The 17,865-nt window shown below is 37.3% G+C and overlaps 1 protein-coding gene across 2 annotated transcripts in view; it reads right to left on the reverse strand.

Moving 5' to 3' along the window:
• The window catches only part of LYST (lysosomal trafficking regulator), a 63,260-nt gene extending 50,547 nt beyond the window's left edge, over positions 1–12,713 (reverse strand). For both annotated transcript variants that reach the window (XM_054399282.1, XM_054399283.1), the window contains exons 1-7: positions 12,522–12,713; positions 11,631–11,721; positions 8,762–10,847; positions 5,872–6,892; positions 4,985–5,146; positions 4,043–4,199; positions 1,166–1,392 (exon numbers count right to left, since the gene is read on the reverse strand). In XM_054399282.1, the coding sequence (XP_054255257.1) occupies positions 1,166–1,392; positions 4,043–4,199; positions 4,985–5,146; positions 5,872–6,892; positions 8,762–10,847; positions 11,631–11,721; positions 12,522–12,713 (3,936 nt within the window). The remainder of the gene's footprint in view (positions 1–1,165; positions 1,393–4,042; positions 4,200–4,984; positions 5,147–5,871; positions 6,893–8,761; positions 10,848–11,630; positions 11,722–12,521) is intronic.
• Positions 12,714–17,865: the final 5,152 nt, after the last annotated feature.

Genomic DNA, 17,865 nt, shown 5'->3' on the forward strand with positions numbered 1-17,865 from the left:
AGCCATTATCAGTTCAGCAGCTCAGACCTCCCTTCTGCACTATGACAAAATTACAGGATTTGACAGGTTGTGGCAAAACACAGAACATGTTGGTATGTAGTGATGTAATACTGCAAGAAAATTCTACCTTTCTACAGAGGATTACTTTAAAGAATAACTACAAAAAACAAACAACTCCTCCCCCCCCCAAATCATCCTTCAAAAAACCACATCTTAGATATGGGTAATTGGAGAAATATCCAGCTAAAGACATTCAGAAGCTCTGAATTGATTAGTTTGATAGCTTGCTCTTTCTAAATAATACTGAAGAGTAATGAAATGAGATTATTTTGGCTGTAAGTAATTTCATGTGCTGAAATTCAGAAAAAAGGAATTGTGTGCTAGCGATTTAAAGTTAATTCACACAAGAACTGAAGTACTAGAATAAAATAGTGTTTCCTTTCCTACCTTTAGTTTAAGCTGCAAAACACTAACTTTGCTTCTTAGTCAAATAACTGTATAAACAAGCCCCTTAAGCTTAGATTACTTAACCATATTTTTCTCTTCAAAAGAGGCATATGCAATTATTAAAAAGGAAAAACCTACTAACCATGAGAAATTCCAAAAGGATGAGGACATCAACATACGCATAAATAATTTCTAATATAAACTTAGGAAGAATAAAAGCATGAAATGTTTTTGAGGTACAAAGTTTTTAAAGGTATATATTGACTACCTGTACATTTAGAATATTTACATATAAACACATGTTGAAGAAGGTATTGGGTTTTTATTGTTCTTTGTTCACAGTTTTTAGAGTGTGAGGGTTTTTGTGTGTGTGCTTGTTTTTTTGCTGCTGTTGTTCTGGTTTATTGGTGTTTTTTCCAGTGACCTGATGGTCATTAAATCTGTGTCTATAGATTTAGTGATTGAACAGCCTCAATAAAAGAAGGTAATTGTGGAATGCAAAAGCTTTGCAGATCAGGTATCTTTCAATACATTAGTTAACTGTGATTTCTGAAAACTGTTGCCAGCTGCATTGCATTTATCAGTCATTTACATTTTTTCACGTCTTATCAAGTGCCATACCAAGAAAGAATATTTCTGTGATCACTCTATTAGGTATACTTTAAAACTGAAGAATAGAAGGTATACAAATGCTGTTGCCTTGGTTTCATATTTTTACCTGTTCTATAAGTAGTGTGGCGTTTCTCTCCTTCTGGGTGATGATTTTCAGGCAGCTTTGGAAGGCATGAGCAAGCACTTCTAAACTTGCGTTACCAGATGAAAGCAAGTTTAATTCTAACATGCAAATTTCAGGATATATTAATTCTCCTTGATTGATGTTCTCAGCTAGGTCATTAAAATAACCTGAAGGACCAGTACATCCTGGTTCTCCCTTTGTGTCTGCTCCTGAAAGAAGACACTTGTCTCAGTGAAACTTAATCAGTTGAATACAGTTAGTATGATTAAAGTAGAATGTCCAAGCATATTCTTCAACTTCCTCACTGGTACTAAACAAAACCATCAGTTTTCAGAAGTTAGTATAATCTTCTCTTCTGCTTTGGATTTTCATGGGTTTTTTTCCTGCTGATACAGAAGGGCAAGGATGTAGTGTCACCTATTACATGCTCTTAAATTATGTGCCTTCATTTCCTGGGAACTGAAGACACAGTAACAACGAAATACACAATTCATGAAACGTGACCATAAAATCATTGTAACAGAGCCTCGGGCTTCTACACTAAACTCCGAGCTTGCCAAGAAGATAAAATAATTTAAACTTTTCTCCTATGTTAAAAAGTTGGGGGAAACACTTGTCTACTTATTTGACTCAGAAAACGCATGTGATAGCACATGACAGAATATCTGCAAGACAGTCAAAAAAAGAAAAAACTAAGCCATTTAAGCCTCTCTTCTTACATCTTGGAAAGACTTTAAAACACTAGTTACAATAATTATTTGATACATATATATGTTTTATGAAAACATTCATGGAAATACTTCAGGTTAAATTTTTAATTTAGAAATGCTTTAAAAATGTTTTATATCTGTTGATAAGGCCTAGTCAAACAGGTGACTAGCAACAGTTGAATTAAGCACTATTAAAGGCTGTTTCTGCTCATGCTGATCTCACATAAGAGCATAAGTATCACAAAAGAAAAAAATTAAAACAAATCCATGCTCAAAATGAATTACACAGACAATACAGCAGGAGGTGTGCACGTCAGTGGTTGAATGATTATCAAAGGGAGCTAACACAAGTCAAGTGAAGCACACAATTGGGAAAAGCCAGCACAGATTCACCAACGGCAAATTGTGTTTGACAAACCTGATCACCTTCTACAAAGTCACCTGCTCAGCTGATGTGGAGGGGTGGACATCTCCTACCCGGATTTCTCCAATGCTTTTGATACAGTTTCCCACAGCCTCCCCCTAAAGAACCTCATGTGTTACAGTCTAGACAAGTGGTCTCCACAGTGGCTGGGGATCTGACAACCTGTCACAAATGTGGTCAGGGGATTGATACTGCACCCAATGCTGTTTAATATCTTCATAAATGATCTGGATGATGGGATTAAGTGTACTCTGAAGAAGTTTGCCAATTATACCAAACAGTGGGAAAGTGAACACTTTACAAGGGAAAGCCACCCTGCAGAAAGACCTAGATAGGTTGGAAAAGTGGGCTAACAAGAACCTTATGAAGTTCAATGGAGGACAAGAATAAAGTCTTACACCTAGGAAGACATAATCCAGGAGTGTAGGCTGGAATTTACTTGTTTAGGGAGTCTAGAGAGCAGCTGTAGAAAGGGACCTGAGGGTCCTGGAGCACAACAAACTCAGTATGAGGGAAAAAGCATGTTGCTGCAGCAAAGAGTCAAAAAGCTGCCAAGTTGCATCAACAAGGGCATCACCAGTAGAGATGAAGTCATTATCCCACTCTACTTGTTGCCAGACCACACCTGGACTGAAATCCTGTGCTCAGTTTTAGTCCCTGCTATGCAAAACACAAAAAAAAAAAAAAAAAAAAAAAAAAAGACATTCTACAGAGTGTGGAGAAACGCTACTTAGATGATCAAAGAATCAATGAACAGTAGAGGTTGGAAAGGACCTATGGAGACCATCTAGTCAAACTCCTCTGCTAAAGCAAGTTCACCTAGATCAGGTTGCACAGGAACACATCCAGGTGGGTTGTGAAAGTCTCCAGAAAAAGGAGACTCCACAACTTCTCTATCATCCATTTCTCTGTAACCCTCAACTAAAGTTTTTCCTTAAGTTTAAGTGAAAAGGACTGGAAAGCATGCTGAGAGAAGTGGATTTGTTCAGCCTTGAGAAAAGAAGGCTTAGGAGAGACCTTATGACTATGTTCCAGTATTTAAAGGGTATTTCTTCTACAAAGAAGATGAAGATAGCCTTTTAACAAGGAGTCACATGGAAAAGACAAAGGCTAATGGGTACAAGTTACTCTTGGAGTAACTTGATTGGACACAACAGAAAATTTTTCCATAATGATAACAATCAGTTATTGAAATAATCTCTCCAGGGAAGTAGTGAATGCCCCAGCATTGGACACTTCTACAACGCAGCTGGACAAGGTGACAGGCCACTCTGTCTAGACCATGCTTTTGCCAAGAACAGTTGGTCCATACAATGCCAGTATTCTACAATGCCTTCCAACCTGGCATTCTATGATATAGTTAGGCTATCTACTTTTTGACTAGATTGTTATAATATTGAATATTAAATTCAGCATCGGTTTTCGAAAACTACTAATAAGCACCTCTGAAGAAAATTGCTGCTAGACCACAATAAAACATTTGAGCAACAGGACTTCAGAGCAGTCATAAGTCAAGACAACCAAGGCAGAACAGCTCCTTTAACACTCAGGAAGAATATTCTACATCTCTATCTGTAGCTGCATTTTACTGGAAGCAGAAAAGTTAAACTATTTCTATGTTTTAAAGGTTTCTGATGCTCACTTTATTTCTGTACATCTCAGAAGACAAGCAAGCTTTACTATGTCATAAAGACAGCTTTGTATATTCAGAAAGTTCTTATTTACCTTCATTCTTGGTTTCGCTGTCATCAGGGTTACTTTCACTATCTGCTTCATATCCTTCCTCTTCAGCAAAGAGCTTAAGACTACAGCATTGTGATTCTTCAGTTTCTTCAGAAATATCTCCAGGCTGTAACACAGGCTCCTTTTCAGTGTAATGAGTCTGTATAACACATCAAGCATATTTACCACCTTTGGTCAGAAAAGCAACTAATTTAGAACCTGTCAGATGTCTGGTTTCTACAAACCCACTGGCAAAAGAAAAATTAATATTACATATTTTCAAGAAACTTGAGATATTTTAAGAATACTTCATTCTTACATAAAGAATAGATTCTGCAAAGATGGTTTTTTTCTTACGAACTACCTGACCAAAGCTTTGGTAAGCAGGTGGCCAGAAACAGAATATAACTGTTTCGAAAAAATACTACTACTATAAACATGCACCTTGACATTTACTGTAAGATGAATGTTTACAGCCACTCAGGTCAGTCAACATCCTTGTTTGAAGCTCTCCCTTTGAGAATTTACCACAGTCCTTTATGGGATTAGAGAGTGAAGAGAGGGTCAAATTTCAAATATGTCCATAAAGTGTAACACAGCTTGCTCTTCTTTGGGGCATGATTCATTTCTGGGCAGCAAACACAGTGATGCTATCAATAACCAGCATTCAACTTGCATATGGCATCCAGACAATCTTCAGTGGCCACAGTAACCACATTTAAAAATAACAGACAATAATCCTGACTGAGCAAACAGCGAGGGTGGTGGGACACTGGAACAGGTTGCCCAGGTATTCAAGGCCAGGTTGGACAGGGCCTTGAGCAACCCAGTCTAGTGAAAGGTGTCCTTGCTCATGGCAGGTGGGTTGGAACTATGTGACCTTTAAGGTCCCTTCCAACCCGAACTAATCTAACACTCAGAATTCAACTAGTTGGCGCTTCATACCTTTTCTACTTTTTCTTCAGAATGATCCAGATCAGCAGCGTAAGAGCCCATTGCAACATGAAGCAATGAATCAAACAGAGGCTTTGCCAAGTCGGTTTCTATCACTTTTGATTGAGCAAGCTGCTCTCTTATTTGGAGCAAGATATCACTCACACTGGTATTCTGTATTTTGGAGGAGACAAACATTTTGATTCATGTTATTCTGTTTCGGCTAACACAAATGATCTAATACTTACATTTAAGACTTTCCCTCATCCACCCACACTAATTTGATTCCTCAGCTAGAACCATCATATTTCATCCAGTACCTTGCAATAACTGCTTTCTAGAACTACCTGAAAGGAGGCTGTAATGATGTGGGGGTTGGTCTCTTCTCCCTTTCTCTCACTTGATACTAGGGACAAAATGGCCTGAAATTATGGCAGGGAAGGTTTAGATTGTATACCAAAAAAGTAAGCAAGGTAAAAATCTCATCCAGCCTGGATCAATTTGTCCCTCTGGAAGGCTTTCTCCCAGCCTCCAAGAAGCAGGGAATTGACATGAATACAGATCCAACCCAAAATAACAGTGGACAAAGATCATGTTGGAGAACAAGCAAAGGGGTAGAGACCCTCACTAGCAACCTACTGAATATAAAACTTACAACTGGGAAAATTCCTCTTCAGAAACAGTAGCTGCCAGTTTGTTTGTCCACCCATTTCCACCTTTTCATGCCTGCTGACCACTAAACACATCATTTGTGTGCCTTCAGTGCTACACAAAAAATATGGTACCACAGCAATTGCATAAGCTTTTTTTCAATCTCAGAGAACTTTTGCCTAAATTACTGTTAAAATAGTGCATGTAATAAATATGATTAAAGCAAACTAAGGGAAGTTGCACAGTACCTGGTGAAATATCTCCACTTCCATCTTCTGCTGCACAGTGCTTGCACTGTGCAAGCATATTGTCAGCAGGGCTTCTAGCAGTCTGATACCTTGAAGTGCCCACTCAGTCTCATCTCTTACAGAAGTCTTTATCCCTTCAAGATTGTCAACTGCAGTAACTGAGATGTGTTCTCTACTCAAAGAGCTGTCACAGGAGACACATTCAGACACCAGCTGTTCTTCACCAGCAAGAATGGCAGAACTATCAAGCTCCAATCGTGTCACCTCTCCACTTTTAGCCAACTGAACAGAGTCATCCTTGCTGAGAAGCTCACCATGTGAACTTCTGCTGCTTTCACTCAATACCTTCTCCTTCTTTTCTAGCTCCACTTCCTTGCTTTTTGCAAGTTTCTGAATTACCAGAATTAGCAATCTATAGCATGCTTCAAAGCCTCCAAGTCTATGGAACTGTCTCTGGAAAACTGAACTATACAAATAGATGCGACGACACATGGTCCAAATATCTGCAGCCCTGTGAATATGTTCCAGAGAGGGCAAAGTGAGGCTTTCCAGTGACAGATAAGGTAACTTGTGGCCTAATGGCTCGCTAGCTGTACTATCATACCCTGATGTATCTTCAGAGTCATTAGCTGAATCCAGGTCACCGTCTGCTTCTTTACTTACACATAAAAAAGCAACACAGAGGAACAGGTTTATTGTGTTGACATGAATATCTTGGCTTGCAAACCTTTTCTTTTTTGGGTAAGCCTCCTTCAAGCCCGCATAAAACTTGCTTAGGCTTTGAGGAACTTCTGAAACAGCATGCTGGCTACAAAAAGAAGCAGGCAAGTCAGACATAGACTCCTTTTGTTCACTCTTCAGGGCTTCCAGTTCTGGTATTGCTTGGTCTTTCTGCTGATCACCAAGGCAGAGCATCAAAGTCTCTAAAACTTTCAAAGAATGGCTCCTCAAAGCATCTAGGTAGTTTAACTCAGTCATTTGGTTCACTCCATTACAACTCAGAAACAAGTCTCTAATCAGCCTGCAAGAGAAAGCAGAAGAGTTAGCTTATTTAGCCACAAATCTATATAGTTTAGATGACGTGTTATTAAAAAATAACACTCTGTTGTACATACCTGAGTAACATCAAGGACTGATCATGTTTACAGTAATTGCTCTAAATTACTGTAAATTGTAAATTAAAGAGAGGAGGGACTTGTTTGCAGTACTCTAGATTCAAGTAAGCATCATCCATTCAGAAATTCAAAATTCTACTTATTCAAGATATAATTTAGGAAATATTGATTAAGCTCTAAAATGCAGACCACAGAGATGTATGATGTTCAGAACATTAAAAGTGTTTAAGCTTTATTCATGACACTTATTCTTTAGCAGTACTTGCTTCTCCTAACTTATTAGCAATTAAAACCAGTAAATATCTTTATTTCTCTCAGTTCTATGACTTCAACAGAAAGGAGAGACTCTTTTGCCAATAAACTCTAAGTTCTAAGGCATTTTAATAGGTACAATATATTTCAGCTAGAATTCAGGAATACCTTACAAGCACAATTTTTTTTCACAATTATTATGCCAGGACATCCAATGTTTAAAAAAAAAAATCTGTATTTGTTTCCAAGTATTTTTCCCTTATTTCTGCTCCTCAAATATTAGAGTTAATACAGAATTTGGAGTAAGGATGTGTAGCTTCTTAGTCTACTATCTTTGCTTGTAGGCATCCAAATTCCTTACCCTTCCATCTCCTTCCCACAGGGTCCACTTTTACTGTAACAAAGTGACACACTCTAGAATCAAAAGAATCATGTACTTGTATATTCCCATCTAAGCCAGTAGGAAACAGGATATCTTCAGCTTTTTTTTCCTCTTTCCTCTCTGCAACTAAGTACACTTCCAAAAAATAATCTGCTTCTGATTTGGTCAGGTAGCATAAAAACTTAAAAGTGTATTATTTATAGTGTATTAGGTTTCCCAAGGAGGTGGTAGAGTCACCATCTCTGGAGGTGTTCAATAAACATGTGGACATGGCACTTCAGGATATGGTTTAACAGCCATGGTGTCATTAGCTTAACAGTTGGACTCCATGATCTTAGATGTCTTTTCCAATTGAAACAATTCTATGATTCTATGACTATTCAGCTATGAACAGAACAGATCAGAATCTTTCCTGGATAAAAGGACACATTCATATTTGGAATAAACTTCTATGTATTGTATTAAACCATTTAATCAATTCAGAAATAAACAGGAAAATTTCTATTTCATGCCTTGGAAGAATGCTTGTGGGTATGTTTCATGGGGTTTTGCTCATTTGTGTGGTTTTTGTTTTTTGGTTTTTTTTTTCCCCTGGAGGGGGTGCTGTGTTTGTTTCTTAACAAAACAAACAAACAACTAACCCAAACAACTAGGTATAAATGGACACGATTTTGGAAACTAGGAAAGTTATTTCAGGACAGGTAAATCTCTCAAGATTTATTCTTGAAATATGGTTTCTATGAAGAACATTCCTAGAAGGAAAAGTGAAACTGATCAGAAAGTGTAGTTTAATTTCCAAAGAAAAGTGACATGCCAATCTGTTAAACTCTCCTGACTCACTTTAGTATGAGAAATTCAGAGGATAGAAAGGATGTCACATTGGACAAAGACTTTTTTTTTTTAATATTTTTTCTACACACCTCAGCCAATTAAAGATCATCAGTAGGGAGCCCTCTCTTTCTATAGTTTATGAATCTAGGATTACATCTTACATTACTCAAGCATTTATGTTGTTGTTAACCCTACAACATCCAAGTGCTGCCACAGTCCAAATAAAACTCATGTTCTGATTAGTAAAAAATATAGAAAACTTTGCACATAATTAGCATGCTTTTCATTAACAAGCAGAAAACCTACCAACCTGGATTTAAGCAACACAGGCAGCATCTGCAAGTAAATCTGAAGTACTTCAGATGGCAAATACTGGCTATGGTAACTGCATGTGTGTTTATCTGCTGTAGTTAGTCCAAGTTGTTGAGCATGGCAAGCTAGTTCAACTCCTCTCTGAAGAATGGGATTATAAATACAGTTATATAGTTTCCACTGGACCACAGCATTTCCCTTTTGAATTAAGTAATAAATATGGCTTGCAATCTGCACACCACGTAGCTTGTCTTCTTCAAAAACAACGTCCTGATAAGCCTCCAATGCGTCCCATCTCAACAACATATTGTCAGATCCACTGCTAGGCAGAATCCCCTGAACTCTGCAAGAGGAATTCGATGCAAGGCCAACATCACTAGAGTTGCCCTGCAAGGCATCTTCCAGCTGAGCAAGCTGATCACAGTCAACAGTACATATATTGCACGATGCCTGTACAATTTTTGGAGAAACTTCCGCTCCACCAAGTTGATCCAATATAAGCTTGTCAAGGATGTTCAATATGTGCTGTTGGAAGTTTTTTAATATCGGCAATTTGGAAGCATGAAGCAATGGGACAATCACAGACTTTGGATCCATACAACAACATATGCCTACATTATGGACACCAGAGAGAATCTGAACACAGGTACCGCTCAAAGAAACTTGTTGTAACAAGTGCAAACACTGGTGTGCACAAACAGCAATGCAACAGCATCTGTCAGGATAATGAACTTCTCCATCAGCAGTTTCAAAAGGGTTTTTTGAAGCTTGGTTTTTAAAAGCAGATACAGGAAGTCCAGAGAGATCTCTGTGGTGATGCATGAAGTGAGAGTACTCACATCGTCTGTGCCTCTTTCTTGTACACATTGATTGATGGAGCTGCTCTGATTTAACTTTTTTGACAGTGCTGATTATTTTCATGATGCTGTTGATTAGGGCTTTCAGATGGTCTGAGGCTTCCCCAGTCTCTCTCTCATTCTTTGTACACAGCCATTCCATTTGAAGCACTGTTATTTCAAACAGCTTAAATCCCTGATGCTGTATGAACTCATGAACCAGATCTATAGCTTGGCTAAAGTAGAATGGATTAGAGGCTGCACTTTGTAGGCAGCAGATCAAAATCTGCAAAATCCCTTCTATAACCTCAGGTAGAAGCAAGGCTCTGTGATGATACCTGGAAAATATGTGGTCACCCTGAATTGGCTGCTGTAGTGTTCTCTCATATCCTGCAGCAGAAGGATCAGGTTGCTTTTCCAAGTAAATTCTGATTTTTAATGCTGCTTTAAGTAAATCTGTTAAATTTCTTCGTAAATTCTCAGGCATTGTTTCTGTATTGCTAATGTCTAAAGACATCAAGTGCAGCACTGTTCGAAAAAGCATCCTTTGGATCAGAGCCACAGGTTCTTCTGTCCAGCCTGCAGAAACAACTTCGTTTTCTGTGTTATCACTTGCAGTACAACAGTCTCCAAATCCTGTTAAGAACTCTGTTAATGTGGGCACCACGCTAGCTGAAAGAGCAGAGCTATGATTCAAAGTAATGTCAAATCTGCACACTTTCTCTAGGAGAGACAGTAAGACATGGCATAAGTCAAAAGGTGAGTTGTGTGTGTTGCTCTCAGCAAATCCTGCAGCTGGCTCATTCAAAATCTCTGGATTTAGCTCATGTGTTAGAATAATGTTGCTGGAGTTTTCCACATTAGGGGCATCAGGATTAGCATTTGGTACCACTTCTTCAGGCAGGGAATCACTTCTACCTCTAGGGTAGGTGTCCCTAACTGGATTTGTTAAAAAAGGCTGCAGTAACTGGGAGCTTCTGTGTTTCGTTACTACAGTAGTCTTATCATCAGAATTGCCTTCTGAATCTGAAGTGGACAGCTGAGATCTTCTTGCATCTCGCACAGAATAACGATGGGTGGGTTTGCGAAAACGTCCACCTTTTCGAGATCGAGGATTTAGCTTCACAGAAGTCTGCATTGACGAACGACTGCTCCCATCCAAACCTAGTTTCTCCTGAGCAGATTTCATGGAACTTGAATTATTCTCTTTGGTCAGGATTATGTCTGCTGTAAAGGGTATATTGAAATCTGTTGGAGCAGTAAGATAAAGAAACATTATAATACACAAAGGATTTTTCCTAGTTTTATTTTAATACTTCCAGCTTAAAAATATTTTTTTAAAAAATTGTGTCTTAATAGGTCATGGTTATATATATCAGTTTCTGATACCAAACACCCTATTTTCTAAGGAATGCAGCCTGCTTCTATTCATAATCATCCAATATTCTTTTATTTTCCAGGGCCTGCCTCCCTGGTAACACTGCACTTCTTTCATACTCTGCTGCTTACTGTTTGGCTTTAAGCTTATTCTCTACTTCTCATTTCTTCAATTTTTGGAAGAAAAAGTCTGACTAATCTCTTGTCAATATGTATCACTTCTTGATTTTGTTCTTAAAAAAAGAAAAAAAAAATCAGTAACTTTTCCCCCTCTACTCATCACAAAACACTTCACATTAGCAAAAATACCATACATATAGTCTTTCAAATCTCTTATCCCCACCAAATAACTTGCGGGGGGGGGGGGGGGGGAGGTGAAAAAAAAAAAACAAAACAACAACTTTCCACTAAGTTCAGCTACACTGAAGCAAGTGTTGCCTTTCACATTGATCAAGAGCCCTTACCCTTCTCTATACAGTTTTGATCTTTGTAACCTGACATAACATGGGTATTTTTGAGTTTAAATTCTCTGCAGAATCTATATCTTCATTCCATGTTAAGAGGATATGTATTACAATGGACTAATACTCTTTAGTAGGAAGTCCTAGGTAAGTAATTTTTTAGGCCCTTAATCCTGGAAGTGATAAGACATACCTATCGCTTTTTCTTCTTGGACAGGGATTTTCCACACCAATGGCAGAAGTGACAGGAGGAGGGTCAGAAGTTCTTCCCGACATGTCAGCTCCTATGAAAATGAAATGGAAACAAAAGTTTTCGTACTTTTGAAAAAATGTTAACCATCTTTATTTTACAAAGTTATTTAACATTCAGTTCCCCATGGCATTGAAAAAATGGCCTAACTGAAAAAAATGCCATAATCATTAACAAGAGCCAATCAGAAAGTCCCTAAGAGATTTATTACACTTCTGCAACTGTTTCTATATGAAGCTCTTCTAATCCCTCTTACTGAAGGAATTCCTTACCCAAAGAGCAAATCAGAAATCAAAATCAAGTAAGTTTTTGATTCAGACAAAGCTAACATGAAGCTTAACTGTCTGTTGTTACAAAATTTTAACTTCCGATAACATTATGGGAAATCTTCTGCTTCCTCAAAAATGGCATCTTTAAGCAAATGAGAAAGCTTATCTTTATCAAGTGATGAAGTTTATGGAAGGAAAGAGTGAAGGACATTTCTAATTAAAAACCAAACAAAACCAATCCAAAACCACAACAGAATAACAACTAAATAAAACACCTTAGTCCTACTAGGATTATAAGACTTCAACACTAAGAATTTCAGAGCAGAAAGCAGCACAATTCAAACAACTCTTTTACTGGGTGCTATGCAGGGCTATCAGAATGATTTCAGTCCTGTAGATCAAAAATTTTCAAACACAACTAACGTGTAATTTTCAAGCATATAATTACCCCAATCTACCACAAAGAAAGACAAGAAAACCAGCACCAAGAACAACATGAGCCAGACAAATGCACACAGTCAAAGCTCAATACGAAAAAAGATAGCCAGGTAAGAAAAACTAATACCTGATCAATAATTGAGTTCAGTGTGGTAAGCAAAATAAACCCACGGCCTTGAACCAAGTATTGTCCCAGTGCTGCCATATGAGTTTCTTCCTCTTCATCTTCCCTGGCCTCTGCTCTCTGGACCACTGCATTGCACAGTCTGTTGACATCCGTCAAGAATTCCCGTGCCAGTGAGTTACTGGCACTGCTCATGTCTGAGCTGAGTTGAGGAAAACAGAAATTAAACCCATCAGAAAATACATTCCTTATGGGAAAAATAAGGTAGGAAAAAGAACATCTTTCCCCAGTATCACTCCCTCCCCCCTGCAAAGGACAGTGCCTGTAGGAGTGAGAGATGAATGTATCAATGAGGGATGTCAACACATTTCACTGAAACTTTAACAACCCACAACCCCAACAATCATTTTGTAAACCTATCAGGTAAAAGCCCATGATACACACATCATTCCCTACACTGCATAAACAAAAGCTAAGGACTTGATTTAAGCTTTACTGTGTAACCTGGCTGTAAACAACCTTCATCGTACTTTCCTTCAAGCAAGATTGATTGGGTAGCAGTCACTACAGTAGTACAGTTAACACAAAATACAATTCTATATGTGTTCAGGAGAAAAATGCCAAAAGCTGATTCCCAAACAGGTTAATTTTACTTTAGATAATGCACAGAAGGCACTCATACACTTTTTTGTCTATTTTTGTATCTTTTAAAAACACTTTTTTGTCTTCTCTTACATTATAGCATAGTACACAGTCAGCAGTAGCACACACTGAAAAGTTTACAAAAAAAACGGCAACTCCTCACTAGAAAGCTACCAAGAGGATCACTGAAGAAGACAAAACAAAAACAAGAATCAGTGATGGCAACTATACGAAGAGAACATTTAATCCACATAATAATGTAATATTAATTAAGTGGGTCTTATTTTAACTCTTTGTATGAACAGCTGAAGTAGCATCTTCCAAAGACAAGTATTTTCATCATGTTCAAGCACAGAACATGAAAAAAGGCAGCCAAATAACTTTCCATATAATATTTAAATGTAATACTGCTTCAGCAAGAAACATCTACACAATTATTTGGTAAAACAAATCAGATCTTGTGAGAAAGAGCAAGGTCAACTTTAAGGGTACTGAAGGTTCCTTTTAGTGTCAAGGCTGTAAGTACTGACATGTATAATGACACTTTCTGTAGGAGTAACAAGAGTATTCTTACCAGAATTATTTTGCCAGTTTAACACATTTATCTTCTATTTGGAAGAAAAAGAAAATTCTGTTCTGGAAATACCACCTTTGTTTCACCTGTTAAAAAAAAAAAATCATGGTTTATAAGCAATTTGGTTTTAAAATTCATCTTATGCTAACTATTTCAAATTTATGAAGAGTCTTTGAGAGATTTAGAGATTTCTTTTGAGTTTTTAGCTGTAAGCTAATCTGTCAGATGGTTTTATTAATTTCTTATTTGAAAACTGAAGAGTTCCTAGTTATTACACTTCCCTTCATGTTTTTAGCCTATATTCAATCTAAGAAAAGGAAAAAGCTATTTTAGTCCTCAAAAAATACTCTTATTAACTTAAACAAGTCTGAAGCGATCCTTAAATATGCTTTAAATCCTAATATATAGTTTCATTTAACTAGTTGAATACTTTCTCTGCTGTTTCCTAGAACAGAGACACTAATAACTGCAGAGGCAATGTTTATTTCTGCAACCTGTCAGCATTTTTTTCCTCTCATTTTCCAGTCTTGAACAAGTGCTCGTTATTAAGCCATTGAGTGTTAACAGGACTCTTTGCCAGTCTTCCTTACAGTTAATTTCCATCTTTTTAACTAGTATTAGAATATTTGTATTTGGTGCCATTGAGTACATCTCAGCTGAGTCCAGTTTCTAACAAAGTCCTAAAACTCACAGAAGTTTTATCAACTGACACATCAAGCATACACAGAGATGAACTGTCCAAACCCATTTTTACTGAAGTGCCTGCAAATGGGGGTGGCTCCAGTTGCAAGCTAATTTACATGCTAAAACTTCCTTCTCTAGATATGGTGAAGAGCCAAAAATGCATTTGCTATCAATGGGAATGCAAAGCATGATAACCAAGACAAGCATCAAACATCACACTACAAAGTCACTGGATGAGTGCTCATCCACTATTAATTGTGGGGGAAAGAGATAAGAAATGAGAGAACAACAACAAGAAAATACTAAATTACTTATTTTAATATTGTCAGGTGGCAATTAAACAAACACTTCAACTTTAAACTTAAAATTGTGATGAGCATGAACACTACATGAAAGATCTCCGTAAGGAAGGAAACACAGTCATTTCCCAAAATCCTAATAACTGGCCCCCCTCTGAGTGTTAAGGAACAACACATTTCATCCACAGCCTCACAGAAAAGTAACTTACCCACAGAACTAACATTTGCAATTCACTGCAACCAAACAGCTAAAGCAGCTAGTGGTTTTTGCACCAAACTTTATTAGAAACTGAAAATATGCTATCCATCATGTTTTAGTGCCCTTCCAACTGAAACTTCATACTCCAGCTTTCCTGCATTGCTTGCACTTTAGGATGGACTTAACACATATTGCCATATTCTAGCAAAAGGGCAAATTCTCAACATGCATGATAAGAAAGTAGTATTTTGCTGATGCTAATGCAAAGAGACACCAAGCACGTCTTCTGAATGCAAGAATATATAATTGATAAGGAATTAAGATGCTCTCATCCTCAGTGCAGAAAAAATTGTAAGGAGATACCACACTGGATAATTAAGCACTTAATTAAAGGACTCGTTCCAAAAAGCACTTAGCTACTTCTCAGTTGTACGTATTTCGTTTTCTGCAATTAAATTCTCAAGCAGACTGATAGCACAAATGTATCTTTGGAAACAGGATGAGTAATGAGGTTATCTGAACCTATCTTGAAGCTACAGACAGAGCTATACAAGAACTGAGAAATAATTAAGAAGCTTTAAAAAAAAAAAAAGCTGCATATGCACCGACAATCTTCTTCCTTTTCAATCTTCTTCCTCTCTGACAAGATTTTGAGCATTTAAATCACACTGCTTTTCAAAAAAAACTTTGTGAATAACTTGCCCTGCTGATGCTGTAACAAACACTCTGCAGAGGTGTGAGGGTTTGGGGTTTGTTTTACCAACAAATCCACCCCCACCCTCAGGTTTCAGCTTGCTTGTTACCTTCTCTTTCCATTGCAGATTGTGGTATGCTGATACTACACTCTACACAGCATAGCATTTCATCTTAATTCAAGAAAGTATGCCAACCAATCTCACTGAAGCAGGAACTACTCTACTGCAGAATTTTCCCTTTTTTTTTTTTTTTATAAGTAATGTATCTTTAATTGCTGTGGGTGCCTGGTAATCTGCTAACAGATGCTGCATGTAAGACCTTGGACTTCAGGGATATCATCATAACTATGGAGAAAACACACTAAAAACCAAACCAAACAAACAAAACAAAACCATTCAACCCTGCAGTATCACATTAACTAAGCCATAAGGGAGCAGAAAGAAACTTACCAGAATCTCAGTTCACCACTGCTGTGTAAAATCCCCATGGGGCAGTTAGTTTTTGCAATGCATTAAGACTTGAGATAGCTAGCCCTGGAAAAAAAAAAAAAAAATCACATTCTTGTATTCCATTTCACCCTCTAGAAGAATGATTATCATATTTAATAAAAATCACCTCAAATAGATAATACTTATTTCTAAAATGATAAGGAAAATAAATCCATAAGCTTCAAAAAAAAAAAAACCTATGAATGATCCGACATTCACATATAATCTGCCTTCTTCATGTCCATCTTTATCATCCTCAATTCCCCTTTCTGCACCATCTCTTGAGGAACTTATATTTGCTGCTGTGGTATAAATCCATTTTCTGCACAGTGAGCTCACCTGAGCATCTTTGAGCCTAGAAAAGGCTTTTACTCACTTCAGCAGACTTCAAGTCTTTAAAAGAAAATACCAATAGGCCAAAGCAGTGTTCTGATTAAAAAAAAAAAAAAAGTTGTGCAGAGCTAGGATTAAGATTTTTTTTTTTAGTAATTTTACAGTAGTAGTAAAAAAGAAGCTACTTATACCACCTCTATTTGTTGTGAAGTGGATATCAAATTTCTTATTAGTAAATATTTATATCAGTTTAAAATGACCATGCCACTGAGTGCTGTTCACACAGGTGCATATGCAGGCCTGCATGCCAGAGTAAAACAAAGCAATAACGTACCTAAGAAGGCGTGTGTGGTACATAAGTCACCCACAAGCCTTAATTTCCCGCAGCTCACTATGCCATCTTTAGTAAAAGCAGGCTTGCCTACCACGTTATACAAATAGCCATACTCGTAATAAATATAAAATTACAAGAAGCTACTTTACAGATTATGTAAAGAGGAGTATAGAATGTATATCTGTATGAAGTTTGTTTACCTTCCCTATTTTTCTGTTACAGATAAGAGGTTAATGTTGACCAAATAAGGCAAGTCCTTGGGAGTACAGGGTACAAAACAGCTGCATTTTCAGTGGGTATTAAAACTGATGCTTAAAAAATTTGTAATTTCTTTAAGCTATTGTACAATATAGTTATTTCTGGCCTCCAATTTAAAACTTGCTACCCTTTTATAGAATAAAGTATATGAGAATACAAGTCACCATTGGCCAACAGAGGCTATACTTTATACAGTACTAGTTCCACTTGGTAAATATTTGTCCCACTCTCGTTAGTTGTACATAATATTTATGCTCTGGAGAACATGCTTGTAACCTCTTCAATGATTGTTACATTAATGATTGCATCAACAATTATTTACTTTAGAATTAAACTTCTGATGTAAGTTCAGACTTCTGGTAGCAGAGGACAACAAACCACTGGTACATTACTAAAGACACTCAGTCGCTATGGTGTTATGGAAACTTCGGGTATCATTCAAAGCTTCAAACAAGTTAGAAAGAAATACCCAACTGACACTGCCAAAATAATTTACAGAGCAGGAGCAACACAAGTCTTTTAAGAAAACAGGAACCTGCGATTCAAGCAGAGCATCAACAAATCTTGAGACACTTTGATGCCTTGTTTTACCAATGCAAGGCAATCAGCCAAAAGCAATGAGTGTTTGTTAACCATCCAACAACACTGATACTCAAAAAAGTGAGCAAATGAGACACTTCAAGTTTGGTTCATTCCAAAACAGACATACTAGACAACAATCAGCATCACAGAAGACCTCTTATTTACTCTACCTCCATCCACTTACTGATCTGTCCTTCGCTACTACTTGTAAACTATTTGGGGTTACAGAAACAGACATCCTATTAAAACATACTAAGG

The sequence above is a fragment of the Indicator indicator genome, chromosome 2, assembly GCF_027791375.1.
Source record: "Indicator indicator isolate 239-I01 chromosome 2, UM_Iind_1.1, whole genome shotgun sequence".
Taxonomy (NCBI): Eukaryota; Metazoa; Chordata; class Aves; order Piciformes; family Indicatoridae; genus Indicator; species Indicator indicator.